Genomic DNA, 27518 nt, shown 5'->3' with positions numbered 1-27518 from the left:
TTTTGTTGTTGAAACATTTATACCAAACACCCTGTAACACCTATCAGGTCTCATATCAATGACTGTTGGTTCTTTGAGTTGAGTGTATATTTCCAACCACTTCTTTCAATAAAAGTCTTTACATTGCGAATCATTTACTTACATTTCAATTTAATATTCTTACAACTTACATTATCAACCAACCTCTCTACTATTCGCTTCAGTGTGCTTTCAACTATTGTCCATCAAATTTTCTGCTCTATAGATCAACGCGAAAAAGTGGAATAATCTCGATACAAAACAAAAATCATAGCCAAAAAGAAAATAGCCATCAATATACATGTCTAGTAGAAACTAAATGATTCATGAAGGCTCCCAAAAAACAAAAGGGGCCCATGCATATGCAGAGAAGCACACATACAAATGACAGAGCACATGATTCGTACGTTAGAATTTAGCATATGAAGGACACTCCCGGTAAGTGGTTCGACCTGCATATTAGAATTCATGTTTAAAATGGAGATTGTACTCAGTAAGGTTGATTGTCATTTGTCAAATGAGACCCCAGATGTTTCACTTAAGTGGAGAATGAGGCTTGGAAGACGCTTCAAGAGGTCCTTCCATCGCGTCGACAAGACGCAGGTTCTTACGCCGTGTTTGGCGTTCAGGAATGTTAGTATGTGGAGGAGAACGCAATCGTTTCTGCTCTGGCCGTTGCTGCGCTTTCTCCGTTTCATCTTAGGAGAATCAAACACTGTCTCGTGCGATAGATTACGCGCGTTCGGAGAAGAATCTAAGCGTGAAAGAAATAGGGAAATGGAAACGAGAAATTAGGAATACCTGCTACGGTTGAGAGCATGTTTGGAATCCGTTGCAAAATTAAGTTTGAAGAAGTATATTTTTGCGTTCATTTTGTTTCCATCCGTTGTATTTGCATTGAAATGCCTCTCGCAGCACTTCCAATATGCATTGAGTTGGGAGTGAAATGGAGGTGTTATGAACCCTGGTTTGTGTTGGTAAGGAAGGATCGCGTAGTAGTGTGAGAAGCGGATAGCAATCGTTTCGTTTTCAGGTTTTGGAGGGTTGATGGTTTTGATTTCGCGCGGACGGGTGGGATCTTAAGACTGCATATGCGTTAAGTTAAATCAAGTTTCAGGGTGTTACCAAAAATAAATAAATTAAGTTTCGGGGTGGGTTCAACTTCAACTTGTTTATTATTTTATTTTTTTATACAGTGACGACAACCAAAATTGAACCTAAAACCTTATACGTGTCACTTAAACTTTCACTGTTAGACCGATTCTAATAAGTTACTTCATTTTTAATCAGTCAAGTAGTAAACTTTCAAGTATTTATAAAAAAATAAAAATACAAAATTGGCGAGCAGTTACTTAAAATGTCCATTTGTTTTAATTAAATAAACAAGTTACTTGACCTAAGATGCCCCGTGAGCATTAAAATTTTGTAAACAAAGATTACTCCATGGGACCTAAATTATATATTTTACAATTTTTAATTAGATTTCAGTATTTTTTTCAACTGAATTCTTGAATTTTTATTTTTTTAATTGATCCTTCCATATCATTATCGTTATAGAAAATTAATTGTGTGAGTCAATTGTATAAATTTATTATAGGGTGAAATATGAAGAGGCTTTTGAAATAATATTAAGGTTGAGTGCAAAATTAATTGTCCAAGTCAATTGTGTAAATGCGCAGTTATAAGGTGAAACATGAAAATACTTGTGAAACAATATTCAGATTGAGTCAACCAGCAAATGTGAGAGAACACTGATTGAAGAACTTGTTTGATATAATCGGTAGAGATGAGAATGAGATGTGAGAATATTAAATTTATACAATTAAGTATGTGATTAATTTTTTGTCATAACAATTAGACATGAGAATCTGATTAAAAAATAAATATCAGTTCAATTACACAATTAAAAAATAATAATAATTTAATGACCTAACGTCATACATTCATTTCAAAGAATCTATGAAATAATTTAACATATTTTTAAGATTTTTTTTTTCAATTTATGTGTATGGACAATGTTATGAAAATAAATGACTTAACTAATTCAACTAATCAATTATTTTAGTAACAGTTTAAGTGGATTATTGGATCGACTTTTAATTGGTGTTATTGATTTTTGTTCCTTTTTTTTCCCCTTTTCTTATCATTACCTTTTTTCCCCTCTTCTCACCATTACCTTTTTTCTTAATATTTTCAAAATATTTTTATTCTCTCTTATCTTCACACCCTCATATTTTTTTATCGACAAATATTAGTTATTAGAATTGTTAATTTTTCTTATCTTCTGATTTTATTTTATTTTTCCTTTAAATCAATCTTATATCTCTATTTTTTTATATCTTATTAAAAGGTTGCATGTGAAAGAGTACTTGCATGTTGGTTATTTTATTCTTAGAGATGGAGGAAGGGTGGAGAGCTTACTTTTTATATTTTTTTTATATATTTTAAAAATATCTTATCTTCTCTCACCTTTATGCTCCCACTTTTTAACTTTTGCATATTTTACATGAACTAGTTTCTATAACATAGTTATATTTTACTACATTATGGAAATTAATTTTCATAATATATTAAAAGATACACTACTTATTTTCATTATAAAAAAAATAAACTAACGTGCTCCAATGTCCAGAAGTTCCTGGCTATGTGAAGGTATGAATGAAGGTCATTAATATTATACCCCATCTTACATATGTAAAGAGATTGTTTTCAAATTCATATTCACAACCATAGGCGGTTTCAAGGCCCGGCTACCCTGGGCAATTGCCCAGGCTCTGGCCCAAATTCATATCAGAAAACACCACTTCTTCGGGGTCCCCAATTTTATTGAGAAAAGCAGGACAAGACACACATGAGAATGTGTAGTTGATAACAGAGAAAGAGAGAGAGAGAGAAAGTATGGATCTAAGAACGAAGGGGTTTGAAGGAAGTGAGATTCCTGAAATGGAGCCAAGGCTTCTCCAGCACGGTGGCTTGGTAACTGGCCGTGGTGGATCCATTCTTGACCTTGAGGACCAGGCGGTAGTTGGTGCCGGCCACGACCTGAGTCTCGCCCTTTGATACCTTGACCAGCGTCAGCTTTGCCCCAGAACGCTTGTCGTACTCGCTCACCGCGTAGTTCGCGATCTCCGCCACGTGGCTGTCGTTCACGTCCTTGATGGGGCTCCAGCCGCCCAGCGCAGATTCCGACCGCCGGGCAGCGTAGGAGACCAAGACGAGGGAGAGGAGAAGGAGACAGTGGTGTCTCATTTTGAATCAAACGCTGGATCCTAAATTTGTGTCGCAAGGGATGGGGCTGGTTGTTGCTGCTATTTATAGCATTGGAAAAACGCGGTTAACGGGCTTGTCCTGAGTATTCTCGTTTGGGCTAGCGCATGTTTGCCCTTCTGCTTCCTAGATATTGCGGCTGAAACACGCGTTCCTGTCCCCGCTTTTTTAAAACGTTAAATAGTGTGTTAAGGAATCAAAGTTGGTAACAATTTATAATATAAAAAACATAGCTGCACGTCAATCTCTAATTAAATCCTACAAATATTAAGGTGAGTGGGTGATTTTCTCAAAGCTTAAAACGATAGAATTCCTTTCAACCAAATGATTTTCTCAAAGCATTTGTTTACTAGAACAGAGATTGTAGGCAATTCACCCAGTGATGGCATGAGAAGAGACAGCACAACAATCCCAACAACTTTGAGTGGTACGCCAACTTTGAACATGTCTTTAATTTCTATGTGTCCAGTGGCAAAGCCAACTACATTTGATGGTGTTGAAGTTGGAAGCCAGAAAGCAAACTCGGTTGCTATTCCTCCAGGGATTATAAGAATAAGAGGGTGCACATGCATAGTTCCTGCTATGTGATAAAGAAGTGGGACAAGAAGGGTGGCAGTAGCAGCATTAGAGGTGATGAACTCAGTAACAATGCTACATATTAGACTAACAACAGTAACGGTGAATTTGCTATCTTTAAATTTTTGCCCAGGCTTTATAATTTTTCTGGCTCCGCCACTGTTCACAACCAACCAATCAGCAAGACAAGATATAACTTTATCGTTATATTGTGTCAGGGTTCGTCCTCATTTTCATTATAAAATAAAAAGAAAAGATTTTAATACGATATAGTATGGGTAAGCTTCTTGCCCCAATGCAATTGGATAATTTGTATTTCTACGTAGTCTTTTTTCTTTTTTCCCACCTAATGTACAAGGATGCTAGATATCATAGTGGATCTCTAACAGACAGGTTTTGGATGAGATGGGTTTGAGGGAGAGCGAGATTTGAGGGGAGAGAGCTGAGGTTCAGCTATGTTGTGGAAAGAGAGAGCGAATGGCGCATCAGAGAGAGGGGTTAGAGTTAGGGCACAACAAAGAGAGGGGAGAGAGCGAGGTTCGGCTATGTTGTGGAAAGAGAGAGTGAGGTTCAGCAAAGAGAGGGGTTAGTGTATGGGCCACGTAGGAACAAAGGCGAGCTTATCAAAGGACTGTCGCTGCCTTGCATTAAGATAACATTCTAAGGCGGTTATTTGTAACCGCCTTAGGATGTGCGACTTAAAAAACAAAATTTTTTCCCCTAATTACAAAATGTCACCGCGTCCTATACTAAAGCGGTTCTTTAAGAATCGATGTAATCGGAAGAGAATTGAGTATCAAATGAATCGATAGTTAATATTGTTAACAAACGTCAATGCCTCATTGAGGTTACAATGTCTTTGACTTTGAGCACTTTTTGGCACCTTTATATCACTTTACTACTTTTGGGTGTGTCTTCATTCACGGTATGTGTATGGCAAAAGAAGACTCAGCAATTAGAAGAAAAAAAATGAATGTAGAAGTACGAAGACAAAATTAGTTGCATATAACACAAATGACAAAATGATACTATTTCTGGTTTTGCAAATACACGACTTTAATGGAAAAATAAGTGTAATTATTAAGGATAAAAAAAATTTAAAGATAAAATAATTTTTTGTTTCTTATAATTAGAAATAAAAAATATTATATTATATTTCTTATATATAAAATTGGAGATAATATTGTTGTAACTTAATTTTTTCTAACCCAATGGATTGTCTGACATGAGGTGTTCCATTTGGCTAACATTCTGTAATTGACAAATACTGAAACAAATTTAAAAATTTGGGAAAAATAAAACTTCTTAAATAATAGTTTTTCCCAAAAAAAAAGTGATATTATTATACTCGTAAAGTACAATAAATTCAACTTGAAGTTGCAAATAGTCCGGCAACAATTAGTTGTAACTAACATGAACATAAGTTAATAATAGACTTGAAGGTAGCGTAAAAATTTTAACAATTTTATTTAATTATAACTATGCTTAGTATAATATCATAATATTGGGATATAATGATAACAAGAATGACAATTATTTTTGAGCCATCATGTGACACCTTCTACCCCAACATGCATATAAATGAAAAAAAACATATAAAACATGAAATTTAATTAAATCAATTTTATTCATTAAAATTGTAAGTAAATTCATGTGGGTAAAATATCCACATTTGTTTCACTGTTATCAAGTATAACTTCTTAGGAATATTTTCGGCTCAGAACAAGGTCGTTCAAATTTACAAAAAGTCCAAGTTAAGTAGCAGAATAAAATAAAATAACATATTCAGAATATCATGCAATTAAAACAGAAACTCATGTTCCAATATCACATCCTATCAAAACATTGTGTCTTGGCGTCCTCCAATAGAAGGTTCCTTAAAGCAATCCACCTAGTCATCTACTCCCACGAACACAAGATTTGAGATCATCACAATCCAAACATAAACAACACACGAGGAGTAAGTCATCACATTCCTCAACGGATAGAGGCAAACGGAAGCATACATGTATGATATAAATATAACGATAATATAATTATAACAACAATATAGGTATAATAAGACTCAACTTTGACAAAGTTCGCATCATTTCAACACTCAAGACGTAACCTCACTTGTTCTAGTATTTAATCACAAATCACATTCCATGCCTTCATGATTAATCACATATTTAAGACAACATATCTCTAATGCAATACCGCATCACACACTTACACAATTCATTACATACCATCACATAACAAGTCACAATGATCATTACACGAGCGTTATACAACAGATACACTAAGACTCAATCTTATATACAATGTAGTACTATGTTAATGAAAAACCTCGTCAAGCGCCCAGGAGTACATGGCAAGACAGACCACACACTAGTAAGTCACATCATTCTCACTAGGTAAAATCATAGGAAGACCAGTCAAAGTCAAACTGTTTTGCAAGAATGATCCAACCATGTAGTCTCACAATTTAACACATACCCAACTTGTCACTTACACACAGTTCATCACACATCCATAATCCCAAGACATCATGTTATCATACCTCATTAATCATATACATATCATACAATAATAATATTAATATGTTATGTTCATATGATTAATCATCTCATTAAAACAGACATTTAAAATCATATATGTGCCGCTGGAGTTTGAACTATGTAATACACACAACTATTCAATTGTTTTCAAAATCATTTTAACTCGTTGCATCTCAAAGTGATTACATTTGTTGGGTTCCCATAATGGAGCCCATCATAAAACCCATTGTGCATTAACTAATCGTCCTTAAAAGGTCTTACAGTTGTATAATTGTACAGTTCATAGCTCACAACTCAATGCGTACAAATACATATATCTTATAGTTCAACACATCCTTAATTTATCACATATACTCAATCTCAATCACAATGTTATAATCTTAACCCAATATGTTATCACATCTCATGAATCATATACATATCACTTAGTATTAATATTTCCATGATACAAAACATGTATATATTAAATCGAACAATACTATTTTCAATTAAAAAGAGTTAATAAATAATTAAAATAAATATGCATTAGCAGTATTTATCATTTAATCTTAATATATTAGTTTCCTTCAATTTAATTTTATTATTTGGACTATTAATTACTATTTTTTTTAAAGCACGAAATAAGGGAATAGAACACATCAAATTCACAATAATTTCACATCGGGACATTAACTGATTCATCAAACACAGTCAATTCATGATTAAAAACATAAGAACGAAATTAAATTTCATAAAACAACTCAAAATAACCCGAAAATTGATTCTTTATGGAACTATACACATGTTCAGTCTAATCCTCAAGCGTGAGTAACTCATCTCTTACCTCTAAGCAGACTCACGTGTGTAGCCCAACAGTGATAACAACATCTCTAGCGGTTCCATAAGATTTTTCAAGTTTTTCCTTTAGTTGCTCTACTAGAGTTTCCAAACGTTAGAAAGAAGGAGAAACGACTGAAGTCTCAATTTCATTGTCTTTGTGTGAGGGAAATATCTCTCTCCCCAGACATTATTTCACAAATCCCAACTGTGAGAATGTGCAAAAATGAGTTTCAAAGGTGTTATCCAAATTTCAGGACGATCCAACGGTTAATAAGTCTGGAATCATAGTTTTACTAGGACAAGTTTAGGTATATGCTAAAAAAAAGAGTTTTAAGAGAAGAATAAGAGAGTATGAATTTGAGAGGAAGAGATAGTGTGAAAACATATCGTAAATGTAAAAACTGATCTAATATGTCTTTATTTATAATACTCTGAGCCTATTATTTATTCTATTTTTCTTTATTTTATTATTTTATAAAAAGGAACTATATTTTACTCTTTTATTAAATAAATAACCAATTAAAACATCTATTTATTTTTTAAAACATCATTTTACTCTATTTATTTTCTAATACTATGAAACCCTTATCTTAATTAACAAAAACCCTTTTCTCTTATTTATTTAATTTCTAAAAAACTCTATTAATTTTTACATAATTTTTTTTTTATTTTACAAAAGAGAGGGTGTTACACACCACAAGAAGAATGATAATATGCATGAAACAACACAGAGAAGACGACGACTAATATTTATTTGTAAGTATATGTACATTTGGAACAAGTCTATCTGTACTAATTAACATATTCCAAATGTTCTCACCAGAGCACAGCAGCACAAGCCTAAACTTCATCAAAGGTCGAGATTAGCACACCGCTACGTTGATATTCAAATTAGCAACCCATCCTTGAGTGGCATAGCATATCACCTAAAATTCATCTCTAAAATCAGGGTAGCAGAGCTTTGATCTCAATGAAATTATTACAGTCAGGGACAAGCAGACAGCATTCTTACAACACAGGCCCCATACTAATGAATATTTTATGATATAAACACTGAAGGAAGATCATCTGATAACATATACACAAACAATGTCTTGGCACTTATGCCAGCATCAATATTGCAGACTACTATTTAATGTTAGACCGGAACAGCAGTGCTTCTTGACACTTGCTAATCAGTAATCATTTCCATTTCCGAGGGCTACTATCAGTCATAACCCCGAATTTCCTAATTGTCTCGGGTATGTATCACTGCTTCTAGATCTGCATCTGATTAGTACACCGACAATATACTACAGAGGGACCATTTTATAAAACCCCTCAACTTAATGAATCACTTAGTACCTTCTAATCAAAGTTTCCTGGAATGTCAATATCTGTATCTGAAGGATTAGAAAGCTCAACCAGAGGTTCCTGATGATCAAATAAACCCCACGTAAGAGGTAACTACTCATATGCATCTTATAAAGAATTGTGTTACCTACATAATCATTGTATTTACAAGTGTACAGTGGGGCCATTTAAACTCAGATGAAGCCGCCTGTACAGTCAGAGTCGTGAATACAAGAGTTGTGTAGTTAAGATTACTAAAATAGGAATACCTGTTCACTGTCATTTGTTGAAGAATGACCAATTCCCAGTGGCAGAACGTTCGTAAAGTGTTCTGCAGTTTCAGGCAATTCCTGAACAAGAAAATCACCCCAATACCCATCAGACAAGTATCATAACAATTCATTAATTAGAAGCTTTCAATTTCTCAATACCAGAGGAAATATGTTGGAATACTCCAAATTATCTGTAAAAGAATGTGTGTGTGTGCAGAGAGAGAGAGAGAGAGTGAGATTAAAACTACCTCATCACTGGGGTTTACAGCATGATTACTAGAACCATCCGCTGCATTGGACTTGGAAGGATCTTCAGAACTACCCTGAATACCCCACAAAAGGTTTCATGAAAATGAAAATACATTTGCACTGCTGAAAATGAATTTGCAACATGTAAAAGATTCTACTTGCTCATCATGGATGCCAGGCAATTCCCCTTCAAGAACAGAAGTAGGCTTGACATCAATAGGAGTGTCCTGCAAATTCCATTGAGGTTGATAGGTAAACCACCAATGTATATAGGACTATGATGTAATTAAAAGGACCTAACAATATGCACCACAAAGATTTTCAGGAGAGGCTCCCAAATCAATTCAAACAACCCAACTCAAACTATAAAGTTGGTTTATTTGCTTTTCACCCTTTTTGGGGTTTAGGTTGTTTTGGATTTTGAAAAAGAATTGGTTCTGGTTCTGGTTCTGGTTAGAAATAATTTTAATCCAAATCTTCATATTGAACTACAGTGTTCAATAATAAATCTTTTACAAAGAACTAAATGAAATTTATTATCATGTCAACGTATACTGTTTCCATCTGTTTGTGACAATCAGAAATCTAAAGTGGTGAATTTATTTATTAGTATCATTTTCGCTGAAATTTAATTGAAAATGTTGATAAAAAAAGCATTTTGTTTAGCTACAGATATATTATTTGATATTAGTGTTGTATGAATTATCCATGCCTGTCAGAATTCTTTAACTAGTAAGTTTCATCCAGATACCTTATTGAATGGGATTTTGATCTGTGATCTTTGACTTTGTTAAGAAAGGGGAGTAACTGAATCGTAATTAGAACATCAACAACTTGACTTATGACTAAATTATTATCTTATTCTAATAAATTTAATTTTCCCATCACAAAAATATGGAATTATTTTTCTTTTCCTATCCAGAAAAAAAAAAAACTTAAGATATTGCACACTCAATAATTTACAAGTTATAACAGATCCATCACCGAAACCATTTCATTGGGAACTGATAATTAAAAATATAAGTAGAACTTATCCCCCTTCGCATTTACAATTGGCTTCCAATCAGGGAATAAATCTGGAAAAACATTAAGCTCTCTGTCTTACATACCAGATCACTTTGCTCAACAGAAAGATTCCTTCCACCCTTACTGAGATCTCTGAGTGTGCCCTGTCAGAGTTAAGAAGTGGATTCAGGGTAACTGAAGATATTTACAAGGTGCAAACAGTTAATGAGATTGAAGATGCAGTGCATAAAATGGAATGTAAGGTAAAAGAAACACAAATTAATATTCTGACCAGCATATCATAAAGTTAGAAACTAGCCACTGCTAAGGTAAAAGGGCATTTACTATAAAGCTCCAACCAGTTCCTGTATGGCTATACCATTGGGACCATAGTCCAAAGTAGTTGCCAATTATCTTTTGGAGGGAATTATATGAAAGGGAAAAATAAATATTGTACGTCAGATTTTGATAATTCTACTTTAAGTTTTATATGGCCTTCCTGAAGACTAGAATTTTGACATAACACGATGGTATCATTTCAACCATGTAGCTGACTCCATTTAGCAGAGGAAAATACTTTTGTTGTTGTTGTACTTCAAATGAAATATAGAAGTTCAAGTTCACAGCAAGCATTTCATCACATCCAAACTTATAAGCACAATGACTAACCTTGTTAGCCCACATAAGGCCGCATGCATTACATAAAGTCCTTGGTCCAGCTGGCCCCCGACGCATTGCAGGAGTATTATTTTCACCGACACCACAATGGTGACATCTACGTCTAGAAAGCATGAAAAAGCAATGTGGATAATATTTACAGAAATGCAATTAAATCATACATGCAAAAGAACCACAACATTAGGATAAAATAATATATGTAGGAAATTCAAGCTTTAAAACTCACACAGATTCAGAATGAGAAGTGCCAACTTGACCAGAACTCTGTGCAGAATCCCAATTAGATGAACCTGGGCTTTCCTTCAAGGAAGCAAACTGCCCATTCTTCCGATGCATCCTAGCAAGAATAAAAGACAGCAAAAACAGAACAGAAAAAAAATTATAAATATAGAAGAACAAATCAAACTTCAAAAACAACCTGCAATCAAACAAAACCTACAAGAATCCCTCAAAATGGCACTCAAGTACCAACTATCAACACAACACATTATGTTCCTCAGTCCTTAGCTGTTGAGAAATATGCTCACTGATTTGACTTTACCTGATAACAACTCAGGCCTAATATTTCATGATAAAAAATTTCAATGTAAAAACAATTTTAGTCAGACCAGACACTGACCCTCTTTTACATTATAAATTCTACATATGACAATCAAGTTCAAATGTATTAGGTTTGTCCCGTTAGTCTGAATAACTTTTTTATAACTTGCTTACCACAGGAACGTATAATGTTAGAGATGACAAGATTAGAAAAAAGCAAGCTTTCTATTTTAATCTTTTTTTGTGGCATTTCAATGGTATTAGTGCTAAAAAGTTTATCGCTGGAGCATAATGCTAGGGAATATAATAAGCAAGTGCTTATTTTCTTGACCTCCTAATGGATTAAAGCACATTGCTTTTCTCAACAAACTTCCTTGATAGTTTTGTTGAAGGGGGACAGGGAAAGTCTATTAAGTTAGTTCATTTCTTTCTCTAAAATAAAACACATAAGCAACAGTCTTCTCAGGAATATTATTCAGATGCCAGCGACACAAATATGGTGTAGACATGATAGTGTCCTAGTAAAAGAGTTCTAACAGATCACAATAGAAGATATTTAGCGAGGGAAAAAATTTAGAAAGAAGAAGCGAAAATGATTATTAGCCACTGAACTTTGAGTTACAACTCAGTATATATAGGCTGAGATAATTAGCTATGACTAACTAACTAAGAACATAAAACTAACTCCTAACTAACTGACTTAACTGAGAGTGCAGTTAAATACTGCAACTCTCTGTATAATACTTTAATACCCCCCTCAAACTCAAGGTGGGTGAGACTTTGAAGGAGTCTCAAAGCCCATTGAGTTTGGCCCTTAGAAACATGAATCTGGTTGTAGAGAGGGGCTTGGTGAGAGCATCTGCCCACTGATCAAGAGCAGGAATATGATGAACAACCAGCTGCTTGGTTAAGACTTTTTCTCTAACAAAGAAGACATCAATCTCCATGTGCTTGGTCTGAGCATGAAGAACAGGATTATGAGCCATAGCAACTGCACATTGATTATCGTAGCAGACAATGGGAGTGTTGAAAGGAACTTTTAACTCAGTTAAAAGGGTCTGAATCCAAGATATTCTGCCTCTGTACTAGACCTTGCAACAACCTGCTGCTTTCAGGACCACCATGAAATGAGATTGGGACCAAAGTAGATAGCTGAACCAGAAGTGGATCTTCTGTCTTCAATATCAGAAGCCCAATCTGCATCACAGAGGGCAATGAAAAGGATTTTTTTTTTATCGGCAAAGATAATATATATATATATATAGTACCAGAGGTACAAACAATACATGTAAATAAACTGCAAGCATCATGGTTCCAAAATCAGACTAAGAGCAGTCTCGAAAGGAACCATTAGCTGCAGAGGCAGGAAGGCAGGGAAATACAGTGATAAGTTGCTCCCACTTCCTATATTTTCTACCCCCCTGAAGAGACGAAAGCCAGTTGAGATGTTAGATGCCCAGTAAGTATATGGGATTGCGAAATCCTTCTCAAAACTCTTCAGCCATGTCCAGAGTGTGAAAATAGCATCCTCCATCACCTTGTTACCATCAAAAGTGACATTTGAGAAGATTATTTTATTCCGTTGCTGCCACACTGACCATGTGAGGGCCAGCCACCAACACGATTAGCACAAATACGATTAGGCAAAAAGATCACATGCTGGGAGAAATGCTGCCACGGTTTCTGCGGAAGAGTGTGACACCCTCTACCCCTCACATATATATTAATAAAGGAATAAAAATTCAAATATTAATTAAAAGTATTTTTAAAACATTTTTAAATACAAGCTTTTCAAATGGATAAAAGGCTCACATTCACTTTCTTCTACATCATATTCAAACTTGTCCAAATAAATAATAAAGTCATCTCGACTCAAAGAAAATCATATAAGTCTCATACAATTAATATAGAACCTATATCCTAATGTCACATCCTATCAGAGCGTGGTGTTCCCGTGTCCTCTAGCATGAGGTTCTTCATAGTCATCCACCTATTCATCTGCTCCCCCGAACACAAGTTCAAGATCATCACAGGATCCAAACATAACAACACACAGGGAGTGAGTTATCACATTCCTAGCTAATAGAGAAACAAGACAATCAAATATACATATTATATAAATGAGATACCACTTGCTTAAACATAGCTCACGTAACTTCACCACTTCATCATTCAAAATTCACTTTTTAATTATCAATCACATTACACAAGAATCCCACACTTCGATCAAGATATAATAACACATCAATTAGCAAGCATATGCAATAGTTATGCTAAGACTCAATTCTATATGCAATGTGGTACCATGTCAGTGAAAAACCACCCTGGGGCGCTTAGGAGTACATAACAAGACACACCACACAATGGGTTTGTCAGGTCACTCTCACTAAGTAAGATCATAGGGAGACCAGTCAGGGTCACGATGTTTTGCGAGAATGCTCCAACCATATGAGATCAGCATAGGCTTAAAGGAGCACTCAAACCCGGTGACCCCCAAGGCCTACACTCCGAAGAGTCCGTCAGGGCCTCTCCCTCCTGATTCAGGTCCAACCCCTAAAATAATTTTTTTTACATGCAGACACTGCTCATGAATTATACAATACCCACGACCTTACACTCGTGTTTTAAACACGTTCAACACAATTGCGCTACGATTTAACACTGGTTCCTAAATAGGAAACCTACATTTTCTCTTTAACACTGCGCATCAACACTTTTCTCAAGATAACGCTGGTCGGGTATTGTACAATTCATAGCTTACAACACAAGTAATTTCACATCAAGTGTTAACTACACACTTATCCACAACTAGAACTCATTCACAATTTCACATCTCATAGTGTCACAATCCACCATCACATGTTTACACGTATCTCACAAATTAACACATGTTCAACTTTACACTTATACTCAATCTCAATAACAATATTATAATCTCAAAGCAACATGTTATTCTACAATTCATCACATACTCACAATTTGAATTATCATTTCATATCCTCAATATAACAATTTATATAAAAGACTATCACAACATGAGGACTAAAACCCCTCAAATAATATTACACAATTATATTCAAATCATAGGTTCAAATATACAAATATCAAGAGCACAATTTATCAAGCAATTTTCATCAGGACATCAATATTTTATTTATAATCATAAAGGAAAAATTGCAATTTAACAAACATCCCAAAATAAAATCCCAATTTAATCCTCTAAGGATCCCTACACATGTTCTCACTAATTCCCAACTGTGAATAACTCATCCCTTACCTCTAAGCGGGCTCACGTGTCTTCAGCCAGCGATAGCAACATCTCTAGCAGTTCCCGGAAATTCTTTCAATTATTCATCCGACTGCTCCGATAGAATTCCCAAACGTCAGAGAGACGGAGAAGAGATTGAAACCTCCACTTGTGCTGTCTTCATGCGATTCCTTTTTCTCCCTCCGCGAATATTATCTCGCAAATCCCAACGGTGGAAGCGTGCGGAATTGAATTTCGAACAACATATCCAAATTTCACAATAATCCAACGGTTAACGAAACCGGGATCGTAGTTTTACCAAGACAGCTCTGGGTTTCTGCGGGAAAGAAAAAAGCTACAATGCGAAGGGTGTTTCTCTCAGGTCAGACATGATATCAAAATTCCCAACGGTGAGAATGCTCGGAATTGTGTTGCGAACATGATACTCAAATTTCACGACGATCCAACGGTGAACGGGTTCGAGATCGTCGTTTTTCTGAGACTGGTTTGATGGGCTGCGGGAAAAAGAAAGGGTTTTGAGAGGAGAAGGGGAAAAACGAAAATGAGGCCAAAAGGAGCTAGCTGACTTAACATAACTATTTATACCTAGGGTACTCAGCCTATTATTTGCTCTATATTTATTTATTTTTTTTTTTTTCTAAAAAGCTTTTTAAATTTATTTACGAAAAATTGGGATGTTACAATTCCACCCCTCTTAAAAGAAGTTTCGTCCCCGAAACTTTCCGAAAGATCGAGAAAAAGATATCACGCATATGATTCTCAATATCAAGTTGTGTGTCTAGTTGAAACTCTTTTTCTGTTACTCCGATCACAAGACTCCTCTGCACTTAACTATTAAATCCGATGATCCTCGTTTACTCAATGATAGTATTACATAAGTAAGTCTTCTCACGAGAGTGACATCTCAACTATAATAGAATGTGAAAGACATACTATTTGGATTAGGGTAATATCATAAGAAACACGAATAACAATTAGAAACAGACAAATATACACAAGAAAACGCGACTAAACACATGGTCGGCCCCTTTTTTTTTTTTTTTTTTTTTTAACATGGGACGGTTCAAGAATAGAAGGAAGAAGAAAAGTGTCGAGACTTTCACGCTCCACCAAACCTAGTTCACAATGACTATCGAGAATACATGATTTGCCTACCTTTGAGTCTAAGCCTCTTCCTTCAACATGATCTTTCTCACTTTCGTATACTTGACTCATAACTCTCACTTAGGTTCAAGAATTGTAACGATTCAATTCTAAGGTTGCCTACTTGATACTAACTGGGTGCTAATTAGATAAGCAATACAAATTACTCCCTACTTTTGTAAGTTTGTTCACCTTAAGGTAATCTTCACACATATATACTCATGTCACCCTATAACTTTGCACTTGAACTTGAGGTTTCGATTGTTGTTTACAATATCTAACTCTATAACTAGGACACTAGTCATATCATCGGTTTCCTATTCAAGCTCTAACTACTAAGCTAGTTCTAACGTTTAAAACTAAACTCACAACAAGATTCTTGAGAATTTTATCCATCTCTTTTATTCCGGATTCATCTCCAAAGATCCTCACAATGTATCAAACTAACAGTAATGTCTCCCAAAATATTATGGTGAACACCATGGTTATCTATTCTAAATCACATATAGGATTAATCTTTTCATAAGTCTTAAGTTGTCAAGAAATATTGATCACTATTTGTCCTTCTACAAGCACTCCTCTAAACTTAAAATTATTTCAATTATTTTACTACTCCAATAAGGATCTACGCGGCCAAGATACCACTCAACGGTTTACAGTGACCGACTTTTCTATGGACTTATGACTTACTCCTTACAAGGATCTCATCCGAAAACTTAAACTTACTTGAGTCATCTCCAACTAGAATTAAGGTTAATTCAAGGAATGCTAAAATAACTTTTGGTTCGACTACTGGTTAAGGGAATTTTATCTTAATCTTAGGTTTCATTCATCTCAAAACAACTTCTGCCCAAGAAGGATTTAAAGTTATCTCTCACCTAAAAAATAACATACTCTAAGGGTCAACATCATCTAACTAAAATGCATACGAAATTCTTAGTACTTACATGATTCCCAAGGGTCTATAACAACCTTAAGGTATACCCCATAATTCAACTTAACTGGAAACATACTAAATACTATTCATTGAAACCACAACACTCAGGGTAGGAGATCCTGTCACACATTCCACGAACACATAGTGGTCATGACCAGGTACACATAGAGGCCACAATAGGTACTAAGGTATTCCTTGAAGCATCCACAAACTTTTCCAAATTAAGGTAAAAAGAACTAAGATTTATCTTGCTAATCATACAACTATCATCCATAATCCTTTAGGTCACCTACCTTACGCAAGAACACTCACTCTTGAATCCTTCTATGCTTCACTAACTACCTTACTATTTTCTTAAGGTTTCACATTAAACCTCTTAACTATTCTTCATAACTTTTCCAACTACCCTATGTTCTCAAACAACTCTATACTAGATATTTCTCACAACTACGATTACAAGTTTCTATGGGTACTACACTTATAAGATTCTCAATCTTGCACTTAGGTGGTAACTAAGCATATCCTCAAGGAACACAAATACATGACTTACTAAGTTTGACTTTCGTCTATGGGTAACAAGGAAAATGCATACTCAAGTGTTTCCTCTCAAACATCTTAACGTGATTGTCAAGGACGAAGTCTCTCTTTATTCGTAATAGAAGTAACAACAAGAAAGATTATCAAATAGTTTAACTAGACATGATTGGAAGATGAGCAACTAATAACAAGATGAACACTCGATTGATTAGGAGATAATAATTTTGAATAAAAAAAAATGATCACTTATTCGAAATCAACAACAATATTTCAATGAATTCTAGCAACAAAAACATGACCACAATGTACACTCATATGAAGACATTAACAATCACTTGATTGTGATAGAAACATCAGTAATCCAATTGTTTGATGTAGTCTCATAACATAGAATTAATTATACTTAGGCTTTCAAGTGAACTCAATTTATTTGACTTAAGCACGCAACACAAAAAAAAATAGGTTGCACTAGAATTAGAAGGTACGATCAAAAGAGTATTCCTTATGAAATATAACTTGATATGAGTCATCCAACTATAGAGTATTAGCATCACTAAGAACAAGAAATCACAAACAACCATACTACCTATGCAATTAAGGCAGAACACCATACTACAACTATATATACTTAGAATTATAAGGTTCCTATAACAAGTATATAACGTACATTTAAGAAGTAAGAATTAAACAATTAATAAGGATGTATTGAGGAATCACAAGCTTCAATAACTACATTCACGACTACACACAAAATAAGGGAGTTAAGTAGTCATGCGTTTACACATCAAGAAAGACACACTCATCCAAGATATATATATGGTCCAAAAGGTTCTTGCAACACTAATCCACGCATCAAAGGAGAAATAAGCTAACTAACAACATACACATAGGATGATAGAGGTTCGTTAGCACATTATCAATCAATATCAAGACTACTTGCATCACCCAATGGCTTGCCATAATGTCCAACCGCACTTCGCAAATTATAGAGATGGTCAGTCTCATAACTCATGACTCAATAGTGAATTTATGGTATAGCAGACATTAAGGATGCAAGGCACATACAAGCATTATTATTAAGTCTTATTTAATCATGTAGGAGAAAATACAAATAAAAATTCAAGCATGCTCAACAAAAGTACTCATAAGTAACCACACAGAGTGCACACCAGAATATGATAAGCACATAACACACTGGCCGAAAGGTTCGACCTGCTCTGATACCACTAAATGTGACACCCTCTACCCCTCACATATATATTAATAAAGGAATAAAAATTCAAATATTAATTAAAAGTATTTTTAAAACATTTTTAAATACAAGCTTTTCAAATGGATAAAAGGCTCACATTCACTTTCTTCTACATCATATTCAAACTTGTCCAAATAAATAATAAAGTCATCTCGACTCAAAGAAAATCATATAAGTCTCATACAATTAATATAGAACCTATATCCTAATGTCACATCCTATCAGAGCGTGGTGTTCCCGTGTCCTCTAGCATGAGGTTCTTCATAGTCATCCACCTATTCATCTGCTCCCCCGAACACAAGTTCAAGATCATCACAGGATCCAAACATAACAACACACAGGGAGTGAGTTATCACATTCCTAGCTAATAGAGAAACAAGACAATCAAATATACATATTATATAAATGAGATACCACTTGCTTAAACATAGCTCACGTAACTTCACCACTTCATCATTCAAAATTCACTTTTTAATTATCAATCACATTACACAAGAATCCCACACTTCGATCAAGATATAATAACACATCAATTAGCAAGCATATGCAATAGTTATGCTAAGACTCAATTCTATATGCAATGTGGTACCATGTCAGTGAAAAACCACCCTGGGGCGCTTAGGAGTACATAACAAGACACACCACACAATGGGTTTGTCAGGTCACTCTCACTAAGTAAGATCATAGGGAGACCAGTCAGGGTCACGATGTTTTGCGAGAATGCTCCAACCATATGAGATCAGCATAGGCTTAAAGGAGCACTCAAACCCGGTGACCCCCAAGGCCTACACTCCGAAGAGTCCGTCAGGGCCTCTCCCTCCTGATTCAGGTCCAACCCCTAAAATAATTTTTTTTACATGCAGACACTGCTCATGAATTATACAATACCCACGACCTTACACTCGTGTTTTAAACACGTTCAACACAATTGCGCTACGATTTAACACTGGTTCCTAAATAGGAAACCTACATTTTCTCTTTAACACTGCGCATCAACACTTTTCTCAAGATAACGCTGGTCGGGTATTGTACAATTCATAGCTTACAACACAAGTAATTTCACATCAAGTGTTAACTACACACTTATCCACAACTAGAACTCATTCACAATTTCACATCTCATAGTGTCACAATCCACCATCACATGTTTACACGTATCTCACAAATTAACACATGTTCAACTTTACACTTATACTCAATCTCAATAACAATATTATAATCTCAAAGCAACATGTTATTCCACAATTCATCACATACTCACAATTTGAATTATCATTTCATATCCTCAATATAACAATTTATATAAAAGACTATCACAACATGAGGACTAAAACCCCTCAAATAATATTACACAATTATATTCAAATCATAGGTCCAAATATACAAATATCAAGAGCACAATTTATCAAGCAATTTTCATCAGGACATCAATATTTTATTTATAATCATAAAGGAAAAATTGCAATTTAACAAACATCCCAAAATAAAATCCCAATTTAATCCTCTAAGGATCCCTACACATGTTCTCACTAATCCCCAACTGTGAATAACTCATCCCTTACCTCTAAGCGGGCTCACGTGTCTTCAGCCAGCGATAGCAACATCTCTAGCAGTTCCCGGAAATTCTTTCAATTATTCATCCGACTGCTCCGATAGAATTCCCAAACGTCAGAGAGACGGAGAAGAGATTGAAACCTCCACTTGTGCTGTCTTCATGCGATTCCTTTTTCTCCCTCCGCGAATATTATCTCGCAAATCCCAACGGTGGAAGCGTGCGGAATTGAATTTCGAACAACATATCCAAATTTCACAATAATCCAACGGTTAACGAAACCGGGATCGTAGTTTTACCAAGACAGCTCTGGGTTTCTGCGGGAAAGAAAAAAGCTACAATGCGAAGGGTGTTTCTCTCAGGTCAGACATGATATCAAAATTCCCAACGGTGAGAATGCTCGGAATTGTGTTGCGAACATGATACTCAAATTTCACGACGATCCAACGGTGAACGGGTTCGAGATCGTCGTTTTTCTGAGACTGGTTTGATGGGCTGCGGGAAAAAGAAAGGGTTTTGAGAGGAGAAGGGGAAAAACGAAAATGAGGCCAAAAGGAGCTAGCTGACTTAACATAACTATTTATACCTAGGGTACTCAGCCTATTATTTGCTCTATATTTATTTATTTTTTTTTTTTTTCTAAAAAGCTTTTTAAATTTATTTACGAAAAATTGGGATGTTACAAAGAGCACCATGGATGTTGACCCATGACATGGATTCCCACCATAGCGGGATAATTCTGTCACATAGAAAGAATAGATGTGCTTCATTCTCCTCATGGCTCCCACAGAATGGGCATAATGTATCATTGAGTTTCACCCGTCTCCTCCTCAAGTTTGACTTTGTTTGCAGTCTTTCTTTTATTAGCCTCCACGCAAAGATTGCTATTTTAGGTGGAATTCGTATCTTCCATAACTCCTCATACACCCGCGCCTCCTCCCCTTCAATTTCCTCTGCTGAGAGCACTGTATAGGCGCTGCTGGCTGAATATTGGCCGCTAGGTTCTAATGTCCAAATCCACTCATCTTTTCTGTGAGGCTGAATGCAACTGCCAGCAACATCGTTTAAGAAACAATCAGCCATACCAATCTCACTATCAAACAGATTTCTTCTCCATTTAAAGTTCCATTCCCACCCAATGCTGGCCTGCTTTCCCATCTCCTGTATAGTCTGATTCTGTTGGCATGATATCAAATATAATCTGGGGTATTTTGCTAGAAGTGCTGTATCACCATGGCTCCACTTGTCCTCCCAAAACTTGATTTTCTCTCCATTCCCCACCTTCCATGCTATCCCTCCCAACAGTGCATTCTCATATTGGGGATTATGAAGAGCTAATTTAAGATCTTCCCACCACAAGGATACATTATTGTCTCTTGTTACTGCATCAAGGCCCCTCCACCCGCCGTACTTTGATTCTAGAATCCTTGCCCATAGCTCACCATTGTGATGGAATAAATTCCATTTCCATTTGGCAAGCAATGCAAGGTTAAACTTGGTGATATCCTTTATTCCTAAGCCTCCTTTGTCTTTAGGGAGACATACGGTCCCCCACTTGACCCAAACAATCTTGTGTTGGTCATCACCACCACCCCAAAGAAAGCTTCTTAGTATGCAAACCAACTTTTTCACCACCCTTCTAGGAACCCTGAAAAAAGACAAGAAATAAATAGGAATAGAAGTTAGGATTGACTGAATAAGAGTGACTTTCCCCCCCCAGGATATGTGTTTCTGTTTCCATTTTGCTAGTCTCCTCTCACACTTTTGAATGATTGGATCCCACAAATGATACTTCCTTGGGTTTGCCCCTATAGGTATCCCCAGGTAAACAAAAGGAATGGCCAATAAGCTACAATTCAAGAAAATTGCCGCGTTTTGCTTCCACGAATCAGACATGCCAATAGCTCCAAAGCTGCTTTTGCAAAATTTATTTTAAGTCCTAACACCAATTCAAATGTCCTCAAAATGGTCTTAATTGCTTTAATGTTCTCCATTGACGCCTCCCCAAAGAATATCGTATCATCCGCATACTGCAGAATGGTAACATCCACTTTATCTCTCCCCACTGAAAATCCTGTATAGAATTTTCTATCAACAGCTTCCCTCATCAAACCATTTAGGCCTTCTGCTACTATGTTGAAGAGAAACAGCGCAAGAGGATCTCCTTGTCGTAGACCTCTTTTGGGGGAAAACTCCTTAGTTGGGCTCCCATTAACCAGTATCGAGACAGACGCCGAGGCTAGACATCCCTCAATCCACCGAATCCATCTAGGACTAAAACCCATCCTTGTCATCATGTACATTAAAAAATTCCATGATACTGAGTCATAGGCCTTCTCATAATCTACCTTGAACACAAGGCATGGGTTTTGCTTTCTCCTAGCTTCCTCCACCACCTCGTTTGCTATTAGTACACCATGTAATAAGTGTCTACCTTCAATGAATGCAGACTGCCTTCCATCTATAATGGACGGCATCATCTTCTGAATTCTTTTAGCCAAAAGCTTGCTGATGATCTTATAGATACATCCAATTAATGAAATAGGCCTGTATTCCGATATCTCTTGTGGGTCACTCACCTTCGGAATTAATGCTATGAATGATGCATTACCACCCTTCAGAAAGATTCCATTCACGTAGAATTCATCAAGGAAGCGAAGGATGTCAGGCTTCATAATGTCCCAAAATTTCTTAATGAATTTGAAATTAAGACCGTCCGGACCAGGGCTTTTGTCGCTTCCACAGTCCCAAATAGCCTCCCTCACCTCCTCCTCCTGAAATCTCCCTACCAACATGTCATTTTGCTATTGGTTAATTGACTGAAATCGGATACCGTCAAGAGTTGGCCTACTAGGTTCTGATTCATGAAATCTCTATTGGAAGAAAACTCTAACTGCCTCTTTCACCTTCCTAGGCTCATCCACCCATGCACCTTCAATCATGATGCCTTTTAGGAGATTATGTCTGCGGGATGCGTTCATCATGAGGTGAAAATACCTTGAGTTGCAGTCACCTTCTTTGAGCCATCTGGATCGAGCTTTTTGCCTTAACAAGGATTGATGAGAGTGGGCGGCCACCCACAGGTCTTCCTGTAACTTTTCCTGCAACGAAAAGGATATGGTTTCCCCAAAACAGTAGGTCTAAGATGAAGACCAAGCAGCACTATACCTTTCAAGTATCTTAGGATTCTTTTCACTGCAATTCAATGAGAATCTAAAGGATTAGCCATAAATTGACAAACTTTGTTTGCTGAGTAGCTGATCTCAGGTCTAGTGATAGTCAAGTATTGTAAGACACCCACTACAGACCGATACAAAGTAGGATCAGAAAAGAGATCTGAGTATGTTTTAGTAAGTTTGCAGCTGGAAGCCACAGGAGAGGAAATAGGTTGAGCCTCTGCCATATTAGTTTTCTGCAACAAATCTCTGATATATTTACTCTGAGTGAGGAGTAATGACTTGTCAGGAAGAGTCTAGCAGACCGAGTTGTTTAAGAAAAAACTTTGAATTAAGTTGAGATGTCAGGTGCTGAATCAACTGAGTGGAACTGCTAGTAAGGATGATATCATCCACATAAACTAAAAGATACACAGTGAGATGAAGTCTTGAAAACAAAGAGAGAGGGATCACACTTACTAGCCACAAAACCAAACTAAGTTAGAGCAGATTGCAGCCTCTCAAACCATTGTCTTGGGGCTTGTTTGAACCCATACAAGGCTTTATTTAGTTTACAGACCAGAGAAGGATTTGATTGTTGGAAACCAGGGAGTTGAGACATGTAGACAGTCTCATTTAAGCAAGCCATTAAGAAAGGCATTATTTGCATCTAGCTGAGCAAGCACCCATTGATTTGTGATTGCTAGAGTTAAAATAAGCCTAATAGTAATAGGCTTCACAACTGGAGAAAAAGTTTCTGAAAAATCAAAGCCTTTAACTTGATTAAAACCTTTGGCAACCAGTCCAGCTTCACATTCTTCTGCAGAAAGAAAACAGAGAGGAATTTGAGGATTGACAATGAAACGTTGAAGGTGATGTGATTTGATGACTGACTCAATGTGTTAACGCCATAAAAGGAAAGTCGAATCATCAAGCTTATGGCGCAATTGAATGAGGAAAAGAAGGAGTAAGAAACACGTTGCTTTGTGCCGCCATTGACGACCTTACCAAGCTCTTGATACCATAAATATGTTCTAACAGATCATAATAGAAGATATTTTGAGAGGGAAAAACTTCAGAAAGAAGAAGTGAAAATCATAATTAACCACTGAACTTTGAGTTACAACTCAGTATATATAGGCTTAGATAGTTAGTTATGACTAACTAACTGAGAACATAAAACTAACTCCTGAGAGTTCAGTTGAATACTGCAACTCTCTGTATAATACTCTAATACTTAGAGGCAAAACATACAAATGACTTTCAAATATCAATCTGATAGGAACAAAGAATTGAAAAGAGAAAGAACAAAAGGATTTTATTGACTAGTAAGAAAATAGCAGAAAATAGGAAAGAAAACTCTCCTCCAAGGGTTTCCCCTTCACAAAGGATTTCTCTTTTCACAAAAAGCTAACACTCAATCTACAAATGATAAGATCTCCCTCTCTCCTATCCTTCTTCCCCTATTTATATCTAATAAACCCCTCTAACTAATCCCTTAACTAACTAATCAATATCCTAACTGGAGTAACTAACCTATTAATAGTCTAACTATGTTAACTAACTTTCCCTTCTCCTTATATTCTAACACAACCACAATTATCAAGAGCATAAATGGTGAGACAATTGAGCGTCCATATTGTTTTCACTGGCAAGTTAACTTCCATTGGACAAAAGTCATCAACTATTTGGGTGAAATTGTGCAATATGGAATTTTATTTACCTCTGTGCTACCTCTTTTCTGACGGAATACCTAATTTTCTTGTCAAAACATCTTTCCTTGCGTTTCTCGCGGAACCTGACCAAGGATGCTATTCTTCGTGAAAGGTTTGAACGCTTTGGAGTATCACCCATGTCCTAGAGATTTTAGTAGAGTGCTCAAATGCAAACATAAAAAGGCATTACAAGTTATAAAACTGATCTCGTTAAGTAGATGTATACATTACCCTGTTACTTTGATCAAATGGTGGTTCAACTGCTGGCACACCTGCCTGCACATCACGTCCTCCCAAAAGCAGCAAGACAGCTTGCACCTGCAATGTTAAATTTAATCACCAAGCATTCCTCAGTTATCTTCCTTTTTCAATAATTGAGAAGTAGATAGGTCTAATTTAAATGCAGGTTACTTTGTAACTTTATTCCATAATATTGGTTAATTTTCTATGTTCTATCAATCTGTTTTAACTAATCAGAAATTTGAACTAATTTATAATTGGTAACTTCATTTCTAATGTCAAAGGTTTGCTGATAACTTTTCTGACTTGGATTGCAGAGACTAATTATGCTCAAGAGTCAAGAAGAATATTAGTAACACATTTTCTAACATATTATTTTATTGGTTAAAATTCATGTGGGACCCACTAAATAAGAAGTGAGATCTATTGGGACTCACATCAATTAATGAGACTTACATGAATTTAATCTGATAGTGTGTTGCTATCATTTCTTCTAAGCTTAATTTATTTTATATTGCCTCAGTCATAAGATGAAAGCATAGGCTTAGTAGGCTACACTTATTGTTCCTATTATTAAGCCTTACCAAATCAAACCCATGCTTCCCACACTCCTATTAAATATTTTTGTTTTGAAAGGTTTAACAATATATTTATTGAAAGTAAGAGAAAGAATAAGAATATTTAGTAAATTTGTTTCCCTAATAAATACTAATTCTCTTGAATACTTGTTTTCTTAATTTGTGTGAATAAACCTTAAACAACAGTCAATTTGGGATAGAGGGAGTATATCTTTCTTTTAATTAAGTAAAAAACCAAGACATAGAGACAAAGCCCGCATGCCCGGCAGAGTATCATTCATTTTGCATTATACGGCTTCATTAATCATCTCTGCTTTGAATATATCGGCAATCAGCATGCCACTTTGCATTTAATCTATACTCCCTCCGTCCCTAATTATAACATCATTTTCAAAAATTTGTTTGTTCCTTTTTATAAGACCTTTTTCTAATTTCTAGATTCATTAATTATTTTTTTTCTTCATATGGTTGGTTAATTATTTTTTCTTCAAACCTTAATGAGAAACAATTAAGTAGATATAGAGATATGAGAAACAATTAAGTAGATATAGAGATAAGAAAAGGATAATCTTGGAATGATAATACAAACTTGTGTTATTTTCTTAACGCTTAACAGCATTCCCCTTCCCCCTCAAACTCAATTTGTTAAATTTAACGAAACCTACTAGTCCCAAGCCAATTGCAACGAAACATGCTAACAAAACGACGAGCTACACCAATCATAGCATAATAAAACAAAACAAAACAAAAAAACTTGAACTCTCCAAGAAAGTAAAATTACCTTCTGAGGAGTGACAGCGGGAAAGACATAAACTTCTCCCTCGAAAGAAAGAGTGAGCTCGCTAGTTCTGGAAGGCATAGCCACTACCGCTTCATGATTTACACTCGCGGCATTAGTAACGTTCACTGAGTTAACATTTGCATCCTCCAACTCATCCATAGCATCATCATCACCACCGTCGTCGTCGTCGTCATCGTCATCGTCGACGGGTATCGCTGGGTCCTCGAACTGCAGAGGCTGCGGATTCACGGTCGCCATCGATTCCCCCCACGCGCCTGTCGGAAACCCTAATTTCGGAGCATGACCCAAGTGACGGAAATTGGAAGCGTTGAAAATAAGTTTCAGAATTGGTGGAGGGTACGAGAAGGATAGGGGAGAGAGGATTGAATGAAGTGAAGTGAAGATGCGTTATGTTGTGGAGAGCAGGGGTTGTGTTTGCAATTCCTGGAACGCACTCAAAATGAGAGTGAAATCTGGTTTGACGGCGTCAGAGCGTCGTGAATTTTCTTTCTCCTTTGAGATAGTAGTGGTAGTTAGTTATCGTGAAAAGGTGTACGGTTATAGAGTGTAGGTACTACTTCTCAAGTTAACGGTTCTCAGAGTCAGAAGGGTCTTGCAGCCATCTAACGTCTGCTGATAGGTTTGACCATTGCTCAATGGGATTTATCTCTTTTGAAACTCTTGATAAAGTATAATTGTAACTGTAACTAATAATAAAAAATTATATTCAGAAGGATGCATTAAGAAATGTATTTGTTAATATTCCTTATCCTATATTTTTAATCCATTCGGTAGTAAAGTTTACTTGATGATAAAAAATGAATGAATAGTAAAGAACATTTACCAAGAAGATTTGCTAAAAATTAAAATGAAACACTTTAAATTAACAAATATTACAAAATGTTTTAAATTCTTTGTTAATAATTTTAAAAAAATTAAGTTTTAAATATATTAAATCATTTTTATTCACCTAAAATATTCATGAATAATTTTTTTTACATATTAAATGTTTTTAATATTTAATCCATTGACAAATATCCTTGACGAAATGTGTTTGATAG

The 27518-nt window shown here is 35.7% G+C and overlaps 2 protein-coding genes across 4 annotated transcripts; both read right to left on the bottom strand.

Annotated features, from left to right (window-relative positions):
• Positions 1-2890: 2890 nt before the first annotated feature.
• LOC100810049 (cysteine proteinase inhibitor 1) lies at positions 2891-3361 on the bottom strand. Its single transcript, XM_003523747.5, has one exon. The coding sequence runs from the start codon at positions 3265-3267 to the stop codon at positions 2923-2925; it is 345 nt and encodes a 114-aa protein (XP_003523795.1). The 5' UTR covers positions 3268-3361; the 3' UTR covers positions 2891-2922.
• Positions 3362-7953: 4592 nt separating this feature from the next.
• LOC100801328 (GATA transcription factor 24) lies at positions 7954-27199 on the bottom strand. 3 transcript variants are annotated; one of them, XM_003522723.5, is made up of 10 exons: positions 26458-27199; positions 25090-25176; positions 24867-25000; positions 10986-11096; positions 10751-10862; positions 10186-10245; positions 9235-9303; positions 9076-9150; positions 8825-8905; positions 7954-8636 (listed from the first exon to the last, which is right to left on the bottom strand). In XM_003522723.5, exons 1-10 carry the CDS (start codon positions 26713-26715, stop codon positions 8571-8573), a joined length of 1053 nt encoding a protein of 350 aa, XP_003522771.1. In that variant the 5' UTR covers positions 26716-27199; the 3' UTR covers positions 7954-8570. The 3 variants fall into 3 exon arrangements, with proteins under 3 accessions (XP_003522771.1, XP_014630057.1, XP_006578295.1); XM_014774571.3 differs by having other exon boundaries at positions 7954-8149; XM_006578232.4 differs by having other exon boundaries at positions 24867-24979.
• Positions 27200-27518: the final 319 nt, after the last annotated feature.

This window comes from Glycine max, chromosome 4, assembly GCF_000004515.6.
Source record: "Glycine max cultivar Williams 82 chromosome 4, Glycine_max_v4.0, whole genome shotgun sequence".
In the NCBI taxonomy this organism is placed as follows: domain Eukaryota; kingdom Viridiplantae; phylum Streptophyta; class Magnoliopsida; order Fabales; family Fabaceae; genus Glycine; species Glycine max.
This window is presented reverse-complemented; position numbering and strand designations above follow the sequence as displayed.

What these genes read in the sequence shown, in the direction of transcription:
- LOC100810049 (XM_003523747.5), bottom strand. Translation starts at nt 3,267, where the DNA reads ATGAGACACCACTGTCTCCTTCTCCTCTCCCTCGTCTTGGTCTCCTAC.
- LOC100801328 (XM_003522723.5), bottom strand. Translation starts at nt 26,715, where the DNA reads ATGGCGACCGTGAATCCGCAGCCTCTGCAGTTCGAGGACCCAGCGATA. An exon ending in CATTTGATCAAAGTAACAGG is followed by an intron (nt 25,001 to 25,089) that starts GTAATGTATACA and finishes TAAAATCTCTAG; the next exon opens with GACATGGGTGATACTCCAAA. An exon ending in GCCTTATGTGGGCTAACAAG is followed by an intron (nt 10,246 to 10,750) that starts GTTAGTCATTGT and finishes TAACTCTGACAG; the next exon opens with GGCACACTCAGAGATCTCAG.